Raw genomic sequence first — 23,554 nt, 5'->3', positions numbered from 1 at the left:
TATTTATAAAGACAGTGAAGCAATCTTGTTATTTACAGGTCTGCACATTTGGTGAGGAGTTGTTTGAGAAAGAAGAAAACTGGGGAGTGGGATGGGAAATCCCCATTTCACCAGGAACACACACGGGATTTCAGGGGGCAGGCAAGTCTGACAGCTCAAGGAAAAGATTATGTTTCAATGATATGCGATTCACTTGTATCTGTCACAGTTTTTAATACAGGAGACAGTTGCATTCCTTTTAAAACCAGCTTAAGCCCCAGTTCTGTAAAGTCTTAACAAATAAATTCATTTAAATATGTGGAACAGACTTTAGGCCTACTTGGATTGGTCAATCCGGAAACAGCTGAAGACATCCTTCGAGCTCTGAAGATGACTCTGGCTTCCTACATTTGTCCTTTCGAGAAAATTTACATGGCTTGGATGTTACTTGCATACACGCAATGATGTATTTATCAAGTGACACATCAGTCCCATTGCCATAATAAACAAATGATTGCACTGCAGGGTTTTTTTGTTTGTTTTGGGTTTTATTGTTGTTTTGGTGTTTGTTGTTTTTAAATGGCACAAACATAGATTTGTTTTCTAAAGAGACAAACCATTCGTTATTTGCCTTAATTACCTTCTTAGACTTCCACGACGCTTATTTTTGAAGTAGGTGAACAACTTAACAGAAACAACACAGCTTTATTCACTTTTTTCACTCAAACCTTTTTCCTGTTATTTGCATGTATTACATTTCAGTCCAGCCATAATACAAGAGTGTCTCCTTTTCCCACTCTGTATCTACATAGGGTATCTACAAATACCTTCTGTTTATCGAGCAGCCTTTTCTCTGGCTGTGAGGTATTTTTTTCTCCTCTCTAAAATCCAAAAAGTAAAAGCAATTTACAGAGAAAGCAAAATGATCATACGCTACAATCACAAAGATAATTCTAAATGAGCAAAGTGTAAGGGTGCCAATCACTGCATTTATCTGCTTCTACCTACCAAATTATCTGCTGACGTTTTTTTCAATTGCTTGAGGTATTTCAACAGAAACTACAGTAGAATCATGGAGACAGAAAAATTTCTGCAATCACACTCTCTTTGAACACCCTTTAAAAATGGTAAAACAAAACAAGTCAGAGAAGTACAACCTGCAATGACTGGTGACACTTGCGTGGTCTGTCCTGTAACAGCTTTGCTATTGATTGGTTTTGCAAAGATCAGCTTGGTGATGACTGGGCCAGAAGTTGGGGTTCGAGTCTTCTTTGCAATCTGAAAGATGGAGGGGAAAAAAGATCTAAAGTTACTTTAGCACTTTGGATCTAAATTATTTCATTGTTAAGTATATCTAGAAAAAAAGATCAATACCTGCACACAAAATTAGAAGAATAATTGTCTATTTCACATTCCACCTCCATCTCTCTCTATGGAGAACTAGGATGTTAGGGAATAGACTGCTTTAGCTTATTAAATTACTGGGTACAGTGCTTATAGAACTTGGTCAGAAACTGCTTATCTAGAACTCACTTAGCATAAGTAAGTTTGCTTAGCACAACTTCTGCAATCTGTAAATCTTGGAACTATCTGCCTCAGAGTCTCAGAGGCCTCAGAGTCTTCAAGCTAGAAGATAAAGTGAGTTCCTTCCCTGGAGATAAGTAAAGGAACAGAACAGTGTCTAACAGAACAATGTCTTGGCTCTTCCCAACTTATTTTCTCCAATTGCAGGTGCGAAACAGAAACTGAAGGTCAGAACTTTGACAGCCAGCCTGACAAAAGTGAAGAGATCCAATGAAGAACAGGGAGACACCAGAGACTGATTTTGCAATTGGCCCAGAGTGACACGTGGTGGGTGGGGGCTGGGATTGTGAGAGTGTAATTGTCTTTATTTTTTTCTGCTGAAGGTCCCTCTTCAGGAGGCACACAGCTTGAGCTGCTCTATGCTGTAGCTTGTGAATAAGCTATTTTTAGAAGAATTTCTGGAATCCATGCCCAGGTCTGTGCTGTGGGATACCTAGGGAAAAGTAACTTCACTGGCATAGGATATCATTTGTGCCACTTCAGAGAACTAACCACTAAAGCAGGATAGCCAAATCCCTTACAGGTTTTATTTAAGGTCTCTCTCTATGCAAACATATCTCATCTTCAAGACGCCGAAGTTATTTCTTATATGCAATTTGTCTATACTAAAATGTTAAATACATAAGTCTCAATATTTGAAGCTTTAAAACGAGTTTTTTCCTTTTCAGACAGGACAAAACTTGTTTGAGTGGTTTAAATATGAAAACCACTGCTCTGAAACCTCTCTTGATCTGTTCTGACATAGCAGCACACTTATCCTGCAAATGGGGAAACAGCCTTCTGCAACAGTTCTCAAGAAGTATGTGGATCATCAGTCCCTGAAAATTTTGAGTACTCACTAGCCAAGAAGAAATCATTTGGCTACATCCAGGTATAAGGGGGTCTTTTTTTCCTTCCGTGATCCAGTCTCCTGAAATACAGCTGGACCAGAAGCATTTATGCGCAATTCAATGAGACAGATCACTTCAACTTGCAATCTTTACGAGCAGGGTTTATAGTCTTCAGAGTTAAACAATACTTTTTCCCCTTTTCCACACTGACAGAAGTTAGCTACCAGATGCATTTATCCTAATAGCTTCTATACACCAGCATCCAGCTGGCAAATAGTTCAGTTAAGAAGTCTACTTCCTTCAAAGACTGTTTTAACCCATTGACTACAGAGGTTGCCTGCAGATGGGGATTACCACTCAGACCTTCCCTGAGACGCAATACCTGAAGGCTTTACTTAAGCCCTTACACTGACGCACCCCACAGGCCAGGCCCATACTGCGCCCCCACCCCCCCACGCACCCAGCTGCAGCCCGTGGGCACCAGTCGCTGACTCCAGCCATATCACAGAGGCATGACATGGGCATCCATGTGGAGAGCCATCTATCAAAGGCACACAACTGCCTTTGTTACTCAAGCAGCTAACTGGAGAAATCTCACAGACATGCAGATACAGAGATGACAGCTACTTTTAACAGCCTGAGAAAGTTGCAAGTGTTTAAATGAAGCAACTGAGTAGGCTGGATGTTGTGGTTTCCTACACAAAGTCCTATTTATAAAATTTGCTGACTGAAAACACCTCCTTTACAGTAGAATAATGCCAAAACATTCAAAATATTCAGTAGCATATCACGAACTCACCAGCCACCCTGCAAAGAGCAGGCGTGAGGCTGTTTCGGCTCCCAGCTGCACGCTCCCGGCACAGCTGGGGATGCTGGAGCTCCCCATGCTCTGGCCCTGGAGCCCTCCAACCCCCTGTGGAAAGCAAACGCTGTCTCTGCACACCTGAGCTGTGCCCAGGCCAGGGAAGCCAGTAACCAGTAGCTCCAACACCGGGCAGCGACAGAGACAGACTTCGTGTCAAGGAACCCACGTGCAGCTCCGTGGTTACAATATGAGTGTTTATCAGAGGAAACCACTGCCTCAGGCCATCGGCAGGTAAAGGTTGTTTGCCCAAAAATGTTGCACCCAGGCCACATTAACTGCTTTTAGATGGTATGCAGTATTCAAGGCTTAAAATGAAACAAGGAAGAAAAAGAAAAAAAAAAAGAAAAAGAAGCTCTTTTTGGATAGATGTAAGTTGTTTGAAAAAGGAAGCTTCATTCACAGGACAGTTTACAAGTTTAACTCAAAGCCATTTTACCATTTCAAGGATTCAGTTCTCTTAGTACATACACAGTTGATAGATGAGCAGGCATTTTATCAGTTTTTTTTTTTTTGGTAAATTTACATACAGTTTTAAGTTCTGATAAATTCCCCACATTTAATTTGATGGATTTGAGATTTCTATTCTACTGAAATTAATCTTACCCTGCCATAAGGTATTATGTTAACTCAGCTGCTGTTGCTTTTACACTCCGAAGCAAGGGCAAAGTCTGGCTGAGAATGTGATCAACATCCAGCAGAAACAGCTGGCTCTGGACAACAGCAGTTGTTTCCCAGTAACAGTCATTAAATGACCTATATGAATACCTGTAAAAATACTAGCTACCTGTTAACATGAAGTATAAAAAAAAAAAAAAATCATCAAAATCCCAAAACTATACCTAATCAAGACCAGTGGCCATGCTTCCCTCAGAATCAACTTACAATAGCCTTCCTCAAATAAATACTCACCTGCTTTCTGAGTGAGCTGTTTGTCTACGAAGGTCTAACAGTCTAACAAGCCACTGAATCCCCTCAGGGCTTAGGAAACATGGCAAAACCCCAAGGTGGTTGGTTAAAGGTGAGGAACAGCACTCAGCCCCAAGTGCAGGCAGTGCACTCCTGCCCTTACTTGCTGCCAAGGAGCCTTTCTGAGGTTTTTGCCGCTGGAGCCAACAAACCCAGCGGCCTGCAGGAACTTTTCTAAGCATCAGTGGGAAACTCACTGGCCATTGCAGTAGAGACTGGAGAGGCCAGAGGAAATGACCAAGATGACAGACTGCCCCTTTGATGCTTCAAACAGAGCAAATTCTTTGGAGTCCTCTGCCATTGCCTGTACTAATCACAAGGAGCTTCACATTATTCCTCTGCCTCTGAAAGCCAAGCATGCTCTCTGCAAGTAACTTTGAATTAGACTGCAAAAATATTTCCTGGGGCAATGAGCTCTTCCAGAAGAAAAATATATTTAGAAGCACACACCGACCTTCTTCCCCCTACAGAAGAGATTTATCTGCAATAGTCTTTATTTTAAAGGGTCAGTTTGTGTCTTGCTAAGTACTCTCCACTAAACCAAATGAACTAGAAAGTTTCTATGGCCAGACTTGCTTTTCAGCTGTCGAACCATGTTCTATTCACACAGAAAAAGGCACATGCATACCTTGCATTTACTGCTGGTTGAATACACACAGTTGGCTACCACAGAGAAACTAACAAAATCCACTCCCTAAATGACCTCATGAGAGCTTGTCCATGTAGGCACACCCTATGTAATTTATATTTGCCATAATATGAAAAATCATGGACTCCAGAAATAGAAGAGAAGAAGTGGCGCATTTCAGATAAACTGAAGAAACTGAGTTAGGAACAGGAGTTTGCTCTGAGGTTAGGGAGTGCACAAGGTCACTTTTCCAAGAAGACAAAACCACAACGATGGCTTAGCAGTTATCTTAACATGGCAGCAATGATGCTATGGACACATAGATTTAACTGCTGAAACACAAAGCCAGTTACCACATCGAGACACAGTCAAGTTCGACTAGCTTAGTGACAGTAACAGCGATAGGTCTTGATATCTGGTTGAGAGTCATCTGCAAGGCTAAACTCCTGCTTAACACACTTGGACTAAGTAGTACACCAGCAGGCACATCACTGTTTTTAAGCCTGTATGCAGGCAGGAGCCACAGGCTGAAAGCAGATGCATTTGTCCAGTAATTTTGTCCAGACATCCAGGGCAGTTATTTAAAAAAAAAAAATCAGGGCAAGCTGCCAAGGATTATAGTAAGAGAGACAGTAATGAACCTCTTGATATAGATGAAACTCAGGGTCATGCCACATTTTACACGCCACAGCCTCATACCTCTAAAATTGTAATCGAGAGAGTGAGCCAGATTCCAAGGAACATTTTGCTCAACTCTATCACTTATGCCTTTTCTCAAGTGCTGAGATTTCAAATGTCCCAGTCAGATTACAGCCAGGCTAATTGAGTTTCTCTAATGATCTGCAAAGCCCCTACAACAGTGACAATGTAAGGAGAACTGAAGAGAGCTCTTTGTCTTCTAAGGCTAATTTTTACCAATTTGATTTTCAGCACCAAGTCAAACTGCTCTGCTGCCTTGCATCTGAAATACCTGATTCACAAAGGCAGAAGAAGTAAGTTACACAAGACCTTTGGGAGGCAGGGAGCCATTCACAGCTTCTGTTTCCACTCACTGAAAGGTTAAGAGGCTCATTCGGGATGATGGGGTAAATGCATGACTTAATTTTCTATGCTAGGGACTCAAGGCATGGGTTATGCCCCTGTCATTCATGATAGGGTAGACCATTAATCTCCCGTCTAGCCTCATATATCCCTCTGATACTTTAGTAATTTCTTACAAGGAAAAGCACTGTCTGGGAAGTGCTAATATAATCACCCTCCCTGCAGTATCAGGTATTTATAACCAAATGAAAAGTGCCTTCTTGCTTTTCATTTCTACTTCCTCCTCTCCTTACAGGAAAAAAAGGAATGCCAGATGTTAACAAACCAATCTGTTTTGCAAATGGAAGCGAAGAGACCACAATGAAGTGAATTTAAACTGCAACTAACTACACCTACAAATGGATGCGAAACCATTTGTAATGGCCTGTATTAAGGAATCTCTAGAATTCCTAGTGACAAACAGCAGAGGGCAATCACCAAGTCACTGTATTTCAGTCACTGACAGCACAGGCCATCTCATGCAAGCAAAAGCACATCACAGCAAAGTCATATTCTCTTCAGCTTCCTGTATCTGTCATTTGGCAGTGAGCAACTGAAGCCAAGTAACAGGAACTAATCCACTCTTAAAAGCTCCCATGCTGAGTTTGAGCAGAGGCTTTTTTGAAAGCTGTAATAACCACTGTACCATTAATTATCAATGCAAGTCACTTAACAAAATTGACATGTTTCAAACAGTCATTACTAAATATGTTCTCTAAAGGTATGACGTAGCAGCAAAAAGGAGAAAGCAGAAATTGGTGAAGGGATCAGTTGCTCTCATTTGCTTGCCATAGGGAACTTACCATTCAGCTCATAACATACTGAAGAGTTTGTAAATTTCACATGCAGTAAATCAGTTTTTAGAGTTTAACTTATCATTTCATTTAGACTGTTAAATACATATTTTCGCACCATAACTTGCATTGAGTTCTACTTTTCCTTCACTCTCAGGAGGTAACAAAGTCACTCACATATAGTTCTGCCATACATCAGATGAAAGTCAGCACCTTTTGGTCATAAACCAAGTCTTTTCAATACATTTTCAGATCCCAGCTGATTCTCTCTGGTTTTAAATATCTCAAGATCCATGCTAGAGTTCAGGAACAGGACCTTGAAGTGTCCGGCTTACAACAGCATCTAGTCTATCACTATTAACAAGCTTAACTAGATTTGAAGCAGACAACATACAACATTTGAAAAAGAACAGAAAGGTATAAGTTTTTTTCAGAGAGTTTACTTAAACTAAATTTATGAGGCAGAAGGTAACCTTTCATAAATGAGTAAAGCAGCATACACTTTGAATAAAGAAACAACAGGCATACAGAGTTCAATTCAGTCTTCCTGAAAGCATGTAGAATTTTTTTAATATAAAATTAAAATAATGGGAAAAATCTCTTCAGTTTACTGAATTTTAATAGCTCACTTTCTCTGACACAAAACCTAAGTTTCTAAACAGTACATAGAGGTAAAGGGCATAAAATGGCAAATGCATTCACAGATTAAAACATGGGCTAAGAGCAGCATTGTATTTTTTTAATACAAGGAATAAGTGCAAAGGTTGAAAGCAACTGTGTGTCAGTCAGTGAATGAAAAGGACAACAGTTGCAGGTACAAAATTATTTTAAGAGGTTTGTTCATCAGTATAATGCACATTACCTGTACTGTTTTTAATTGCTGGCTCTGCAAAACAGAAGGCTGGGCCGCAGTGTTTATTAGCTGACTTCCTTGTGTCAAAGTTGAGACACCAACAACAGGTTTCACTTCTGACCGACCTCCAATAACAACTTTGATCTGCTGGCCTTGTACCTTGGAGTCTCCACCTTGGGCTTGGGATGTGGCCTTCTGCGCCTGTGGGAGTTGGCTGTGGGGTAATGCTAAAACAATGGGTTGGCCAGACTTGCCCAAAGTTGTTACAATTAGTTTTTGTCCATCTGGTTTAATACTCTGATTGCCTATTTTAAGATCAGTGGTCTTGTTCAGAATAATTTGATTGGCTGATATAGTGACGGGGGTCTGAGCACCAAGTTTATGGAGGCCACTTGGAAAGGCAGGCTTTGCTGCTGCATTTGAATCAGTTTTTGGGGTTGTGGTGTTCACCGTTGTGTCGCCTGAGTGATTGCTGGGTCCAGTAACCGATTCTGTGGTGACAACGGCTGTAGTTGTAGCTGAGGAGTCACTGGTGGAGCTTATGTTCACTATTTCTTCCAGTTCTGTTTCCATGGGAATAGAATCTCCTATAGGCGATGACACAATAACCGCCTCAATGCCATCATCTTCCACCAGAGTTATACCGGTGTCCATTATTTCCTCAGGGAGCAAGCTGTTGACTTCTGCTGAAACCACCTCCATTTTGGCAGTGATGACTGGAACAGGTACTGCAATAATATTTTAAACAGTTATTGGCTTCCGGAAAACATACATTTTGCAAAGCTTTGTGAATAATATTACCAAAGAAGAAAATACAGTAGCAGAATTTTTTAAGCCAAGAGATTGTGCATGCACAGGCAGGATATAATGAAAAAAAAAGCTATCAAAACATAACAGATTATGCTGAATTTGCTCTCAGTAAGAATTTATATCAAACCTCTTCAACATCATCTGCTGAAGTCAAATCAAGGCACTGACTTGCTGTGGATTACCAGTCCACTCTTGACAACACAGTACACTTAATGAACTAGTGTTTCCCCCAAGACATGGGCACCTTGTTACCACACCTTTAAGCTTACTGAAATATAAAGCGAAAGTTAAAAAGCTTTAAAAATCCAACAGATTATAATAGCATCTGTCAACACTGACTAGTAGGTTCTCTTGCCTCAAGAGACTTGTTATCCCATACCAGATAGAACAGGGGTTCCTTCTGCCAAATCCTTATTTTGGAAATCCCAGAAAAACAAATAGCTGCCTGGCGTTGGGCTTTATCAACCCCAGAAGCTCAATCACCAGCCCAGCACCAAGCCCAAGCCCAGCCCTTCCAAGACAAGCAGATAATTTCTCTATGCTGGCAGTGAAAAGAACAGCTCAATATTTTCTCTCAAACTCACATGAAAATGTAATGCCCAAATTCATGATCAATTTGAAACATGTTCTAAACACAAAACAAAGAACACCCCATCTGAAAGAAAACAGGTTTTTTTTTTTTAATCTGACTAGTAAGAGTGACCAATTCATATATAAAAACTACACCGAGATTCAAAGCTGGAGTCACTTCCCACTTGAGAAACCTTAAAGGCATTGCTGTAAATGGTCTCATCTACCATTCCCACTAAAACTATCACTGTCAGAGGCTGAAAACACACCGGCTTCATAAGGCTTTTTCTCCATTTGCTGACCGCATCAGCACGCTTAGGCACTGCACAGGCAAGCACACTGCACAACTATGTGTACACACTCTCGAGTACTCATGATAAGGCTCAAGAGAACTGGATCCTCACAAATTCAGTCTCCTACTTGCTAGAAAAGCAGAACTGAGCTATTACTAAACAACATTCATAATTAAGGAACAATGCCAAATGCTGAGGTGCCATTGGTTCCTCCAGAGTCATTGTGGTTCCGTTCTGCACAGCAGCTAACCACAAAACAGCTGCATTTCCCCCACAAGGCAGAAGGATGGGGGAAAAAAAACCTGCTATGATCTACCTAGTTTCAATGTTGAGCTCAGGAGGCTGCACTGCAACAGTCCATGGCCTTCCTAATTGTGTAGGGTGCACAAGCCATACCGAATTGCTGTGATACTCAAGAAGCCCAAGCTGTGAAAGAACTTGTTCAGATGACCGATGGTGAAACTTGCACACAGCTCCCTTATTGGTCGGCATTTAAAGGTACAAAGTTATCTGATGTCACTGCCAGAAATACCTCCTTTGGAAAGCATTTCTCCCAAAGTAATGCCAGTACAGCTTGCAGTGATGCCAGCCCTGGTAACTAGCACTAGACAAAACAGCTTACTCCTAAGTACACATTAGTAATAGTATCACATTGCTGTCTAGAAGGCAAATTGATGAACTGCGTACAAGATTACACAAAACCAGGAATAGGAAAAAGAGATCGCTTCAGCATATGTTAAAGACAATGACTCTCCTCCTGAGCTGTGTTGCTTCAGTGTCTCCTCATCAGCCTAAATAAGCTTGTGTCTTAGATCTTACAACTCTGAACTATTTTGGACAAAAAAGCCCCATCACTCTGTTCTATACTGACACGCATAAGGCGCTTGGATCTAGAGGTTAGACTCCTAGGGTCGACCACAATTAAAATAATGATTGCTTCCATGTCTGAAAGGAAGGGAATAATCTAAATCAGACAGTGGAAAAACAACCAGATTCAGTAATTACTAGTAATTTTTAACTACTTCATTTTGGTTTGCATTTGAATGTGTTACTCCTTAACAGAAAGGTTATTCTTCGCATCTTTTAACAGTATGACCATAAAGTATTTACATATATATCAGCAGTTACAGAGTTCAATAGCTATTTTCTTCATTCTCACCATCTGGTTATGTTACAAAGCAGTAAACTCTTATTAAATACCAATACCTAGTTGAAAGGGCATTATATTTATATTAAAATGCACAGAGTCGGGATTTCAGCATTCTGATTTCAAACAAAGCACTTTTAAGTCAGAATGCAGAAGGAAAAGAAATACATTATGTCAAGTCTGGAATCAGAAAGTGACAAGCTAAAAGAAAATAAATATTATGCATGGCTACTGGATTAACAGCTTCTGGCCATCACATTTGGAGATTTTAGAGTTATTAGGTCCCATCATTTTACAGTTGGCTTCCATCAAAGTATTCAGGCTAGTGTAATCAAGAACAGCAAGAAAAGAACCACAACACAACCCACTTGTTCTGTTTCTTCATTGCTTATTGGATATGACTGAAATAGATACATGAAATGTAATGATTAAAATCTCACCCTAGCTATATGAGAGGCTGCTGTCGTCTAAGGCAGCTTCAACTTCCCAGCTAAATACCCAGTAGGTATTTAGCCAGGATTTCTCAACCGTTCAGCTGTTTATTTTTTTTCTAATGCTTTTATACCAAACACACACTGTTTCCATTTTTTCACCTTCTCTACTAAAATGATTTCCAACAGTAAAGGCACACCAACCTCTCTTAAGATTCTAACAGCTTTAAGATCTTCAAGATACAGAATTATTTTAACTATTCAAAAAACCCCACGCCAACAAACAAATACCTTGAAAGTTTCCTTTGCTTCAGCAGTTATGCTCTGAGTCACTTGACAATACAAGAGCTGTACCCACACTACCCCCAAAAATGCATCACTGTTTACACTTATTTAGTTCAGAACCCGAAGAAAAAACAATCTAAACCAAGGAAGTGGGTAAGCACACTATTAGACCAAGGAACTCCACAAAAATTCTAGGATTATATTAACAAATAGATCATTTTAGCCTACAAAATAATGACCATAAGACTAAATCAAAAGGTCAAGAAGAAATTCACAGAATGAAGATTTGTATAGAAAGTGTCTCAGCATTTCTCAGGATATGCAACCAGCCAAATGCACACAAAAAAGTAGGGATTAAAGCACATCATCAGCAAGGTCTTGGAGAAACAACTATGAAAAATATTTGTTACCTTCTACCAAAAATGCTGAGAACTGTTAGGAGGATAATAGGGATGAAAGCTCAGCTTGAGTGAACCACCTCTGAATGTCTTACCCCTAGCACAGACCTCTATACTTGATAGTCACACAAAGAAGAATATATAGAGAAAAATTTATTTAAACTTGATTTTACTTAGCCTAATAGTCCAATACTTCTGAATCCTATGTGTTTCTGAAAAACCTTAACATAGTTTTTTTTTCATCTTTAGATTATTTATCTGTTTGTGTTTCTGCATTTGTTTGCTTTCAGTTACAGTACAAATAAAATCAAACTGAGGAGGAAAAACTGACTACCTCATTTCTATCAGTATAATTTCATAAAGAGTAAAGGGGATTTTTAAGGAAAAGGATAAAAAAGAAGTATGAAGTGGAACAATTAAACATCACCAAAAAAATGCCTCCGGAGGTCACCGCTGGGGTGATTGTCCAGGAAACAAGTCACATGGATATGTCTAGCATACATGAAACTAGTTACTACATCACTAACCAGGAAAAGATGGAAATATGGCCATATATTCTTATTACACTTTTCTTCCTGAGGGATGCAACACAGCACAGAGTTTTGCAGCTCCCCAAAAAATGGAAAAATCAGAATCTTCGCAATAAGGGACTTACAAACGTCTCCATGCACCCTTGGTGCTGCAAAAGGCCAAGTCTTTTCCGAAGATCAATACAGTTAAGAAGATATTACTATCTTTTAAGAGAATCAAGGCAAATGCTATTAATTTGTGAAGTGGAGGGGAGAACACCAATAGTCGCAGTATCTCTCAAGGGATTTACTAAGCCAGGGTGGGGGGAAATAACGCTGGAAACTAAGATCACGTGAATGGCAGAAAAGTAATAGTGGACAACCTACCAAGTAACTGTTCACTGCAAGTTCAGTTGACTCCAAGTGCAAATGTGGGGGTAAAAACCAAAACAATACAGTATTATCAGGTACAAAAGGAGTAACATTTGGAGTTCGTTTTGCTGAGACAAAAGTGTGACATCACTATCACTTCTCTTAAATAAAGGTGGGGCAGTAGGCTGTTGCTCAGATTTGAAGATTTTAAAATGCAAAAATCCCACAATATTCCTATTAAGTTACATTAATAAAATCAGTATATTTCTCTTAACTAGTAAGGGTATTTTAAAAGTTTCAATTATTGCATTTCTAAATCCATTCATGACAACAAGGGCAACAAGAGGAGGAAGCAGGGTAAATACAGAATGGTTTCTCAATTTATCTGAGAAGCACGAGATACCATCGGCCACAGGTAATCAAAGTTTAAGTACTTAAATGCTTTTTCAAATTTTTCAGCTTCTGCTCACCCACACTCCCCAATAATGGCAACATGTATACTCCAGAAGGCTGCTGAGCTGAAAAAGTCCAATTTTTTTGGTCTTAATACTTAGAGATTAAGCAGTTTAAAATTACCAGGCATGAAGTAGTTGGAAGCAGCCACAAAAGAGAGATCCAAGCACAATCCAGTGCGAACACTGCAGTAGCAATTCCCCTTCCTAATCTTTCAGCTCTTAGGATGGAGGGAAAAAACAAGCATCTTGCAGTTTTCAACCATAGAACAGTTACTAAGCTCCTCATGCAGCTATCATTGACATATAATACTACAAATTAGTGACAAGTACAGTTAAACTCAATGAGTAAAAAAAAACCCCACATAGGAACAAGCAGAAGATGCTTTTTGCAGAGCTGCTGTAAAAAAATTAAATATTTTAGTGACGTTTTTGAAAATGTATCTTGTCTTCAAAACAGAAATGTTTCACTAACATATTGACAGGAAATACACTGCCTTCACCACAAAAAAAACTTTTAGTGGATCATACCCAAAACTTCAGAAGGGATGCAATATGACCCCGTGTTCTTCCTTGACCACAACCACTGTTAAAAATATACTTTAAGATTCAGCTATCCTGTGGCCTGTAGCTATTTTTCTTCACATCAAAATTAATCCTCACATACAAGGAATCACAGCATGCTACCATAGAAATTAGATTACACAGAGTACAAAGACAATTTTTACAATCAAACTAACAAAGACCTTAGACATAGTACATGACCAAAAATCCCCAGGAGTCAGAGAACCTTTCAGGCAAAAAGGAAGCTAAAGAAGAAAAAAGCCACAACTAAGTTTTTGATGAAAGCAGCACATCATACAAATTGCAAATGGTTGAATTACATTACATGTAGATGTGAGTGCACCGCTTGCTAGAAAATTAGCACTGTAAAACATCCAGATATCTAACTCTGGATTGGACAACTCCCTTTTCACCACAAGAAGAAAATATTACATTGCCCAAGTGTACCATCAATTACAAAACAAGACTGGTAAATAAGAACATTCTAGCTGTTGTTGATTACAAAAAGAGATACTGAGTAGTATTACTGAAAAAAACAAAACAAAACACAACAAAAAACTCCAAGCACTCACCCAGAATTATTAGTATCTAGAAAACTAAACCACTTAAAGCTCAAATTACTTTCCCATGAATGGCTCACAGCTGTTACCCTAGCTCTCACATGCCAGTTAAATGTCTATTAACAAGGGGGCAAAACCAGATACCATTCTGCTAATATTAGTCTGCATTTCAAGCCACGTCATCTTTTCAAATTTCCATAGATATCTATCTACCTCAGTCATCAGTCAGCACTTTCAAGATTTGCTATTTGTGGCTCACAGCAAGCCAAAACCCCAGACTTCCATCTTGTTCTGAAGATGGACCAGGATCAGCAAGCTGATGATAAATCTGCTTGAGAACTACTTAGTGCCCTTTAAGGGTCTAATCCTCACCAGTGCTAAGTGAACTCCAGAGTGCACTGAAAAGCAATGGCATTATGATGTGAACACCGTGTGCCGATCTAATAGTGCAACTTTCTACAGAAGTAAGAGAACATCAATATGCATATGTTTGACAAACGACTGTCATGACCAGGCTAAGAATGCAGAAATAAAGATTTAAGTAATTAGGGTAGTCATTTATGCTCCAATTACCAACAAATGCATGTTGTCAACCACAGAAAGAGATTCCATACATATCTGTACGTCCTCCTTCGCTCTTAAAAAGGAGTGCTGAAGGTCACTTTATCATGGTAACGTTGAAGTCTTGAACACTGCTTGTTTAGCACACACCTTGCAGCAACTTTCCAGGAAAGAACCATATATTTTTTTATATATATATATACACACACACATATATATAAAAAACATTCATTGCAACAGAATACTTGGAAGCAGTTCAGTTTGCTTTCTGTAACTGGAAACTATATTCTACTTTCAAGCCCAGTTTCATGCAAACTAAAAATAAAATAGAAAGCAATAAACGGAACATTTCCCTTCACTCTTCCCATGCTTTGCATGCCAGTTTCAGTCATTTTCACAACATACAGTAGCACAAAAGCTGAAAAACAAAACTGCGCAGGTGTTCATAAGATCACTGAACACATTCTGATGGTGTTCACTGCCATGAACAATCCAATACTTGGGTTTGTAGATTCTAGGGTATTTACAGTTAATGAAGCATTTCTAATCATATGTTCCATGCAAACTTTGTGGTGAGACCAAAAGAAATAACCCCAACTTCAAATTATTTCTCTGCAATGTTTAAGAGGCCAAAATCAAAGCATTAAGAATCTGAAGTAAAAATTAGTATACATGTAGTGAACTTATCCTGAGTGAAAAAAAGAGCAAAACAAAACAAAAAATCATCTAACAGAAATACGAAAAGTACTTATCACTAGGCCTAAGAAATGCAGATTTCAGTCTTTTAAATAGAGCTTGAAATTAAGGTCTTGCTTTCCACGTTCTGGATACCTCCTGAATGTCAGGCTACAGAAGAATTCAGAACACTGAGTCATATTGCACCAAGCACACTCTTAAAAACAAGAAGCATGAAAACTGCCATCATAGGCTTGTTATCAAGTTCTCTGCACACTTTTAACAGGTGTTATCATAGTGGGCACCTTTTAAGATCAGGCTTGCTGCCAACAATTTCAGCAAGAGTGCATTTTTCACACTGTATTTACAAGCAAAGTTCATCACAACAGAATTGTAACCTACCCATTTTATTGAGTCTTTGTGAATCAGGAAGCACAATGATTATGCAGTGCATGAAATGTATACTTCAGCAGTGCCGCCCAGTCAAAACATATAATACATTAGAGTTCATTCTAATCCAAAAAAACCCACATGCAACACTGCTTTCCGTGGGGTATTTCATTTTCAAAAATATGCTAACATGGCACAGAAAAGCATTTTGTCCTAAAACTTAATCCGTCTTATGCAATCATATGATTTGTTTCGAAGTTAAAAGAACACAGACATGAAACACAGGTAAAAAAAGCTAATACCATAAACTGCAATGCTTTCATGGTACTGCTGTCAAGATTCAGATACCAGTGAAAGCTGTTATGGCTGCTATTGCTTTTTAAACTTATCCTAGAAATCTAAGTTGTCTTTCCTCAGTTTTGAGTCCAATGGAGCACTGAAAGAAAAAGCAAAAATAGCTCAAACAGTTATAGTTCAGTGATTTGCCAGAAACATGCTTCTAGCTGCAGATCTCAGCAGCTCTACCAGCCTCAAACATGACAGCACTTAACAAGTACAGAAATATATTTACTCGCAGAAAGACTGAACTGAAGACAAATAGCTCACCTGCAGGCAAACCAAAACTTGGTTCAGATGCCAAAAACCGCTATTACCCTCTCCCTCGTACTTCAATCTCTAGATAAAGCACCTCCATATTCCTTTTGGGAAAAACTTATTTAAATAACCAGGACTGTGCAATAACTGACCGACTTTCATGGAATGAAATTCTACATTAAGACTTTGAGTCAAGAGATCAATTCAATAGGAGAAATGGGAATTTCAGTGAAATCTTCACCTCTGCTCCAGAACCACATGGGCCACTTCAAATGCAGGCTTCTCGGATCTCTTAAGTCTCATTTATCATAACACAAAAGGTTGAAGATATTCTGAAACACATACTGGTAAATTTTCTTAGGTGTACATAAGAAAACCAACAGTTAAGCTTTTGGATAAACAGCTAAAAACCAAAATCCTACAGACAGGCATAGCCAGAAAGAAGCATTTCGGTGACTAGGAACACACATTATCTCTTATAACCTTTGATTTCAATATCCTGACACCGTAGAGATACTTACCGTATCTTATCTATCCCTGGAGATGCTTTATTCCAGAGAGCATACCAAGGCCACCTGGAAGGAAGAGTTCTTTGCATGCACTCTCCATGCTGCTTGCTATATCCCTTTCTGTCCTTAAAGGACATCCGACCCAGTTCCACTTCCATGGCAAACATGCTCTACCACCAGCTGGACAAGTCACTACTACGCTGAGTTGAAACTGATCTAGAAGCTTCACCTCATTCTCAGAATAAGAGAAGAAATAATTATAAACAAACTTTGTGTTTCTCCATGGGAAAAAGTTGTGGGTTTTTTTTTTGTTTGGTTGGGGTTTTTTTTATGTTGCAAGATAGGTTATCTCGTAGCTTGCCTCTTTACTACATCTAAGACAACTTCATATACATAAAAGAAGCTTTTGCCAACTGCCAATTTATAATTTTGGGGATTAGAGATTAGCAGTGTTGTTATGTATGCCAGGACACCAAAGCCAAATTGCAGCCTTGGCAGGTTATTTGCTGTGACTCAGTTTCCCTAGTCGATTGCTAGACTGTGTTAAAGCACTACATACCTGCAATGAGTTGGACACACCTGAATCAGAAAGTGTCTCAGCACCTCAGTAAATTCCCCCAGAATCCATCTGACGACATGCACCCAAAAAGCTCTGTGTCAAACTGTACAGTCCATCGAAACCTACTGAGCAGCAGCAGTACAACTTATAAGTGACTATAAGATGAGCTTGTGCAAAATTGTATGGCATCTGCATTGCTGCTTGTCATCTGGACAACTAAGAGAACTCTCTTCCAAGGACAAGGCTTATTTTGCAGCCATAAACAAATGTTATAAGCATAAGCAGATGTAACCAGTCATGATCACGATGTCATTAAGAATTTTTGTTAAGAATCCAGGGCAACCAACTAGTCAAAACTTTTTATTCAATCTGTGTCTTTTTGCTGACATAACACTAAAATTCACCTTCCTGTTCAACAGAGACAACGAGCTCTTATTTTTCCCAGCCATTCCAGTAACAATGGTAAAAATTCACAAGTAGCCTCCTTCTTTTGTGTTTTCCACTTATCTCCTGGGAGAATCCATAGCTCATATGCAATTGTTAACTTTTTTCTTCACAGGAAACAGAAGTGACAGCCTTTGCTGGTATCACATTTTGGATGCTCAATTGACTACAGCCTTGTTGGTCCCTTTGCTGTGGCCAGTTCACAGCACTGGGACCAGAACTATTCTTTGTAAGTGGAAAAAATGCACTCTTACTTCATTTCACATTCTGGACATTAACCCAGCAAACAGAAGAAACTTATTTCAAGAAAAGATTGAATAAACTACATAAATCCACAAGGCTCACAGTTCCCACAGATTCTTAACTGCTTGCTAGCGCCAGTGCCACAGAACACCTACCTGTGCAATACAAAAATGAGCTACAGTTCAGAAAGTTAAGGTGACTTGTTTGCCCAAGTTAATTTCAGAGGAAAAAAATCCTTCTTAGAGAAACAAACCATTTTACTGGGTCATTTTATATCCAAAACAAAATTAAGAACATGCTAGTTCATTTCCTTGTTTGCTGTGTTTTCCCATCCCTTTTTGCCAAATACACACAAGCACGCATCAACTATTCCAGGCAACTGCAATTCACAAATATTAACGGTATAAAAGATAGGAAATGTAGTTCTTCAGAAACTCAACACCCAACATGTTTTCTCTCATTTGCTAGAAAAGCCTTCACAGAAACATATGTATACCCAAGATTTGTCCACTACTGCTGGCATATTATCAAATGAAAAATCACAGCTGTAGGTAAGAGATCTTACCATACTCCAGTTCTCCTAATTATCATCTTTCAATGTTGCTACCATTTTGCTAATGGGTAAAATAGTATCATTCATTTTAAGCATTCTCCATTTTCTTACTCCCTCTGACACTCTACATTTTGTCTCTAAAATTGACGGGCTTGTTTTGTCATAAAGCAAAGAATTACAAAATCACTCAGCACTGCATTTTTTCAACAGTCTTCTGTTTAAGCTTACTGAACTAGACATTGCCTTCAAAAATACTTGTCATGAAACAAAAAAGAAAAGTAGGAAAGCTAGGATTAACAAAGGTAAATGGAAAAATTAATCATCTAAGCCTGCAAACTCACCCTGTTTGCATATGTAACAGCAGAGTGAAAGCAAATAGTTTTAACACAGTAACAAAATATGCATGTGGAACACAGACAAAGTAATTTCCACTCTCTTGCCCGTTCTCTACAGAAGACAAGATATGGAGGCCATTGTTCTGCACGCTTCCCAGAGGATCACGGTTCTAGATTTATCAAATACAATACCAAGGGCAAACTATAGGAAGGAGAAAAACCCAACCTTATTCCTTATCAAAAGCTGAATACACAATTTGTCTAAGTATCCAGTCTTTTTTAATCAGTTACAAGGAACACTAAGAAAATATCAGGTGTTCTTCATCACAAATTTAACCAGCTATAGTCACAAAATTCAAAATAATAGTTCCCAAGGCAACCATAATTCACTCAATCAATGCACACTGTCCCCTTCCCATTTCTTTACATACTGTTGAGTGAACACTCCCTATGTGACACACCATACATGCAACTGTGTGCAGCATATCAGAGGAATGGGCAAGGTGAACGAATTACTAACTCCCATGTGCTTCAAGTAACAGTTATCAAGTGATATGGACATGAGAGCTTTACATTACACAATTAAGATTTTTGGGTTCCTTTTTTTTTTATGTGAAGATTAAGCTGATGTCACCTCTGTCATGTTTATTAGAGGTGCTAGCTGTTTTATTTTTAAGAATGGCTGGAGGAAAAACACCTAAACAATCTAACCGCTTGACCACATACCAGTTATGAGAAAATCCTTCTTCCCTTTGGAAATTCTGGGTAATTTAACCTTCCATTATAATTTTAAAATGAAAATCAACAGCTAAAACTCCTTTTCTGTCAACAAACTGGTAATCACATACTAACAAAACAAGCACCTGCTACAATTATTTCGGATTTACTGTGAAAAAATATCATAGAAGTATTATCTTTATTGCATTGTTATTTGAAACAGCATCTTTTGCTACTTTGACCACTACATGCATGTGATCAGCATTACTTTTCTTATACTCTTAATTCCTCGCATGTATTAAGGCAGCACGACAAGGAAGATGCTGCCAGGGAAGAGCAGGGCCATCTTCCTCACCAGCAAAGCAGCAACATGTGCTCATGGGATTACAGCAGTGCATAGCCACATCTTCTCCCAAATAAATGAGAGGGTAACACTTCGGAACAAAAACATCGAAAGTAAGTAGAAAACAAAAAAAGCTGGCAGTAAAGCTCTGCCCAGACACTACAATATTAACAATTAACTAGGTTTTAAAACACTAAGCTTTCACTTGTTTGCAGATTGTGCTTCCTGTATCATTCAAATATTGGGGGTTGCGGGGGGAGCAGATTAAACTATATAGGCAGACCCGACACCACTGGGAATTTTTTCATTAAAATACTATCAAAAACCTAACCAAAACCCAAACAAACACCCTGAAAAACTTTTCAAGGAACAGCAGAAGTTTCTAAAACTTTCTTCGCAAAGGCTTGAGTCCCTAGCAGAAACTGCTGTTACTCCAAAGGAAAAAAAAACCGAAACAGTCAGGCCCTAAATAGAGATGGGGATTGGGTACATGCCTGGAACTCATACAAAAGATCAGAGCAGAGCCCAAAACTGAGGACATAACTCCAGCGTAGGTAGCAACATGTTCGATTGCAGAAGTATGGCTTGTGAAGGGGAACGAGGCACAAGTTGGAAGAGTTAAGGAGCCACTAGTGTATATCCCGATTTGGAACATAAGAAAACTGAATCTCTCGCATCATGCAGCGATGTGCCCCTATCACTGAAAAAGTGATTATTCCAGAGGTCTCATTCTTTCTCATGCAAGAAAAACTTTCGTGTTTTCTAATGTTGTCAAGTGAGTGGCTGCAGTGAAAGCCGCATGCTGTTTACCAGTTTTCTAAGCAACTGAGGAAACCAAGCTACTGAAGTGTAAGGACTAGCAAAATACAAACCCTTGAATCAAGAGTTCAAGAAACCTTTTCCACTTCTTATTGGGAGCTCCTGCAGCTAAGAATAAAATCAAAACCAACCAACAAAACCCAAACATGAGTTTGTCTCCTGGGTACCAGTTAAGAATCCCACCGTTGTAGTATACGAATTCTGTAGGACATTAAGATGTGCTTCTAACAGCATGTGAAAAAATAAAGCGCTACCTCTACAGCACAGGAAGGTAACAGCACAAACAGACCAAGCGACAGATAAGGAAGCACAGTTTATTGCTGAAGCAGAAATCAAAACAAACACCCCAAAATGTCTTACTACTTTTTTCCCCATGAAATATTTTTCAAAGAAGTGTAAGGGAAAAGAATCTTAAGGGGCTTTGACTGCTTTTCAAAACCTAAATTAAAAGATATCTCAGTTTATAAGATATCTCAGTTTATAAGATAACAATGTCTCCAGGGCTGAAATCCAACAGCACTCTTCATCAGCACACTTCAAGTTTACCCACGGTTAGCAGATACTCAACCTGAAACCATCTAGAACTTTTTGAGAATTCTAGTTGAACTGTCATTCAGTAACAAACTGAGCTTGGACATCATGGAAGTACAAGCAAAACAAACAACAGCAGAGAGTTCTTGGTAAGTGATCTTAACAATCAACCTTGCATAACAAACTTCTGAAACTCACTACATTACAATAAGCATGAAGTAACTTTTGTAACCCAGTAGAGAAGCTGGGCTGTATTTTCTAACATACTCTCCAAGTCTTTAAGACTGCCTGGTCTACAGAGCAACACAGCCACACATCTCTCTGTAGAAGGCATGTAGCCAACAGTTAGCACTTGCTGACGCATATGTAAACTGGATATATGGGGGAATAAAAAAATACAAGTCTAATGCATTTTGTTTTATGAAAGGATTCCCCTGACAAAAGACATTCTCATCTGATATCCTGCTATTCTTCTTGCCTCCAACAGGCCAAAAAGTTGTTGTGAATAAGCTAACCACACATACAAGACATCGCCTGTTATTGCCAGCTTTATGTAAGCAATGCAAAGAATATTCCCAATATTTTTCTATATTTAGTATTTTCTACAATAACTAATATATTCTAAGCAACGATTCAGAAAGATGAAACTACTGAAAGATCATTTAAGTATCTGCTCTTTCCTCACTTGAAATTTTAAGTCTTAAGAGCTTTCCTCCTGGTCACCCTATGTTCCAGTGGACAATTTCACATACTCCCAACATCGCAGTGCTTTCCAGAAATCAAAACCTCGGTATGAAACATTACGTAATTAGTACACAATGTGCTTCAAAGTCAAGGCCACTAATAAATCATAATGCATTCTAACTGCCATTATACCTCGTAACGAGCAAGAGGGATGAAGAGAGAAGCTGGGACTACCCCAAAAGACAGTCTAGCTCAATCTGCTTTGACCTCGGAGGCTGCCCGCGGCCGCGCAGCAGGATGCTGAAGGGACAGGTGTGCCCTCGCACTGGGGTGACTTAAGCAAACGTGGAAATCGCCCCGCGCCGTTCCCACCGCGCCCCGCTTTGCAAGGCAGCGCCCGAGCGAGCATCCCCACACACAAAGTCGGGCCGTCCGCCCCCCGCACCGAGACCGGCGCTGTCCCGGCAGCCCCTCAGCGGGCAGCCCCGGCCTCTCCGGCGGCCCACGCCGGCGAGTTTGGCGAGAACGAACCCAGGCCTAAGCCGCCGCGTCCCGCCGCCGCCACAGCCAGAGGCCCGGGACCGCCCGGCCCCGAGGGCTCCCCAGCGCCCGACGCGGTGCCCCGGGGGAGCCGGGCCCCGCCGGCCCCAGGCCCGGCGAGTCGAGCCCCAGCGGCCGCGGCCGTTGGCATCGCGCGACGCCGGCAGCGGCCGCTCCCCCTCCCCCGCGACCGTTACCCCCGCGCGCCCCCGGGGCCTCACCGCAGCGGCCGGCGGCGCGGGAGCGGCCGGGCTCCGCCAGCGGCTGCCACCCTATTTCGAAAGATCCGCCATTTTCAGCCCGTCACCGCCGTCCCCCGCGGCCCGCCCCCGCCGCACCTGCCCCCGCCGCGCCGCCCCGCCTTCCGCGGGGAGCTGCCCGCGACCTGCCCCACCGCCAAACCCCAACTGCTTCCGGACCGGCAGGGAACGGGGAGGCGGCGGGTGCCACACAGTACCCCCCGGCCCGAGAGGGAAGGCTCCCCGCCGGCTCCTCGGGTCCGTTTTAAGCCCACCGCTCCGCTACAGCGTTGGGTGCAGCTGATCTCAGCAAGCAGCGGTGAAGGCTCCTGCCGAGCGGGCATCCCCCGCGGCGGAGGGACAACCGGGTCTGCTGTCCCCCCGAGCCCGGGGAGGCCGGCGGGGCCGCCGAGGAGCCCGCCCCGGCGCGGGGAGCGCGCCCAGCGGGGCCGGGCCTGCGCCTTCCCGGCGAGCGGCGGCTGTCAGCGCTGTCCCGCTCCCTCCCCGCCAGCGGAGCCGTGCCCGCACCCCTTTCCTCACCCTCCCGCCGCCGCTTTCCCGCTCCTCACACTCACCGGGCGGGCGGGTGCGCTTCCTCCACCGCCGCCGCTACCGGTGCCTCCCTCCGCCGCCGTCGCCGCACGGCCTCCGCGCCTCAGCGCAGACGCCCCCCTTCCCGCTACCGCGTCCGGCGGCCGCGGCGGCGGCAGCGCCCGCGACGAAGCCGCCGTGTTTGTTCAAAATCACGCGCCCCGCGCCATTCCCCCGCCGCATCCCATAATACTGCGCCGCGCCGCCCTGGCAACCGCCGGCGCAGCGGCCCCGCGCGCGCCGCCCCGCCCCGCGCT

General features: G+C 41.2%; 1 protein-coding gene across 3 annotated transcripts in view; it reads right to left on the bottom strand.

Annotated features, from left to right (window-relative positions):
• The window catches only part of LIN54 (lin-54 DREAM MuvB core complex component), a 40,371-nt gene extending 17,001 nt beyond the window's left edge, over window positions 1–23,370 (bottom strand). For 2 of the 3 annotated variants that reach the window (XM_065633507.1, XM_065633509.1), the window contains exons 1-3: window positions 23,282–23,370; window positions 7,589–8,307; window positions 1,137–1,257 (exon numbers count right to left, since the gene is read on the bottom strand). In XM_065633507.1, coding sequence (XP_065489579.1) covers window positions 1,137–1,257; window positions 7,589–8,281 — 814 coding nt within the window. In that variant the 5' untranslated portion in view covers window positions 8,282–8,307; window positions 23,282–23,370. Of the gene's footprint in view, window positions 1–1,136; window positions 1,258–7,588; window positions 8,308–22,688; window positions 22,765–23,281 lie in introns of those variants that run through there. The other variant, XM_065633508.1, reaches the window with a different exon arrangement.
• Between the last annotated feature and the right edge of the window lie 184 nt (window positions 23,371–23,554).

Source organism: Caloenas nicobarica, chromosome 4 (assembly GCF_036013445.1).
Source record: "Caloenas nicobarica isolate bCalNic1 chromosome 4, bCalNic1.hap1, whole genome shotgun sequence".
Lineage (NCBI taxonomy): Eukaryota > Metazoa > Chordata > Aves > Columbiformes > Columbidae > Caloenas > Caloenas nicobarica.
The sequence above is the reverse complement of the archived record's forward strand: the minus strand, read 5'-3'. Positions and strand labels throughout refer to the sequence as shown.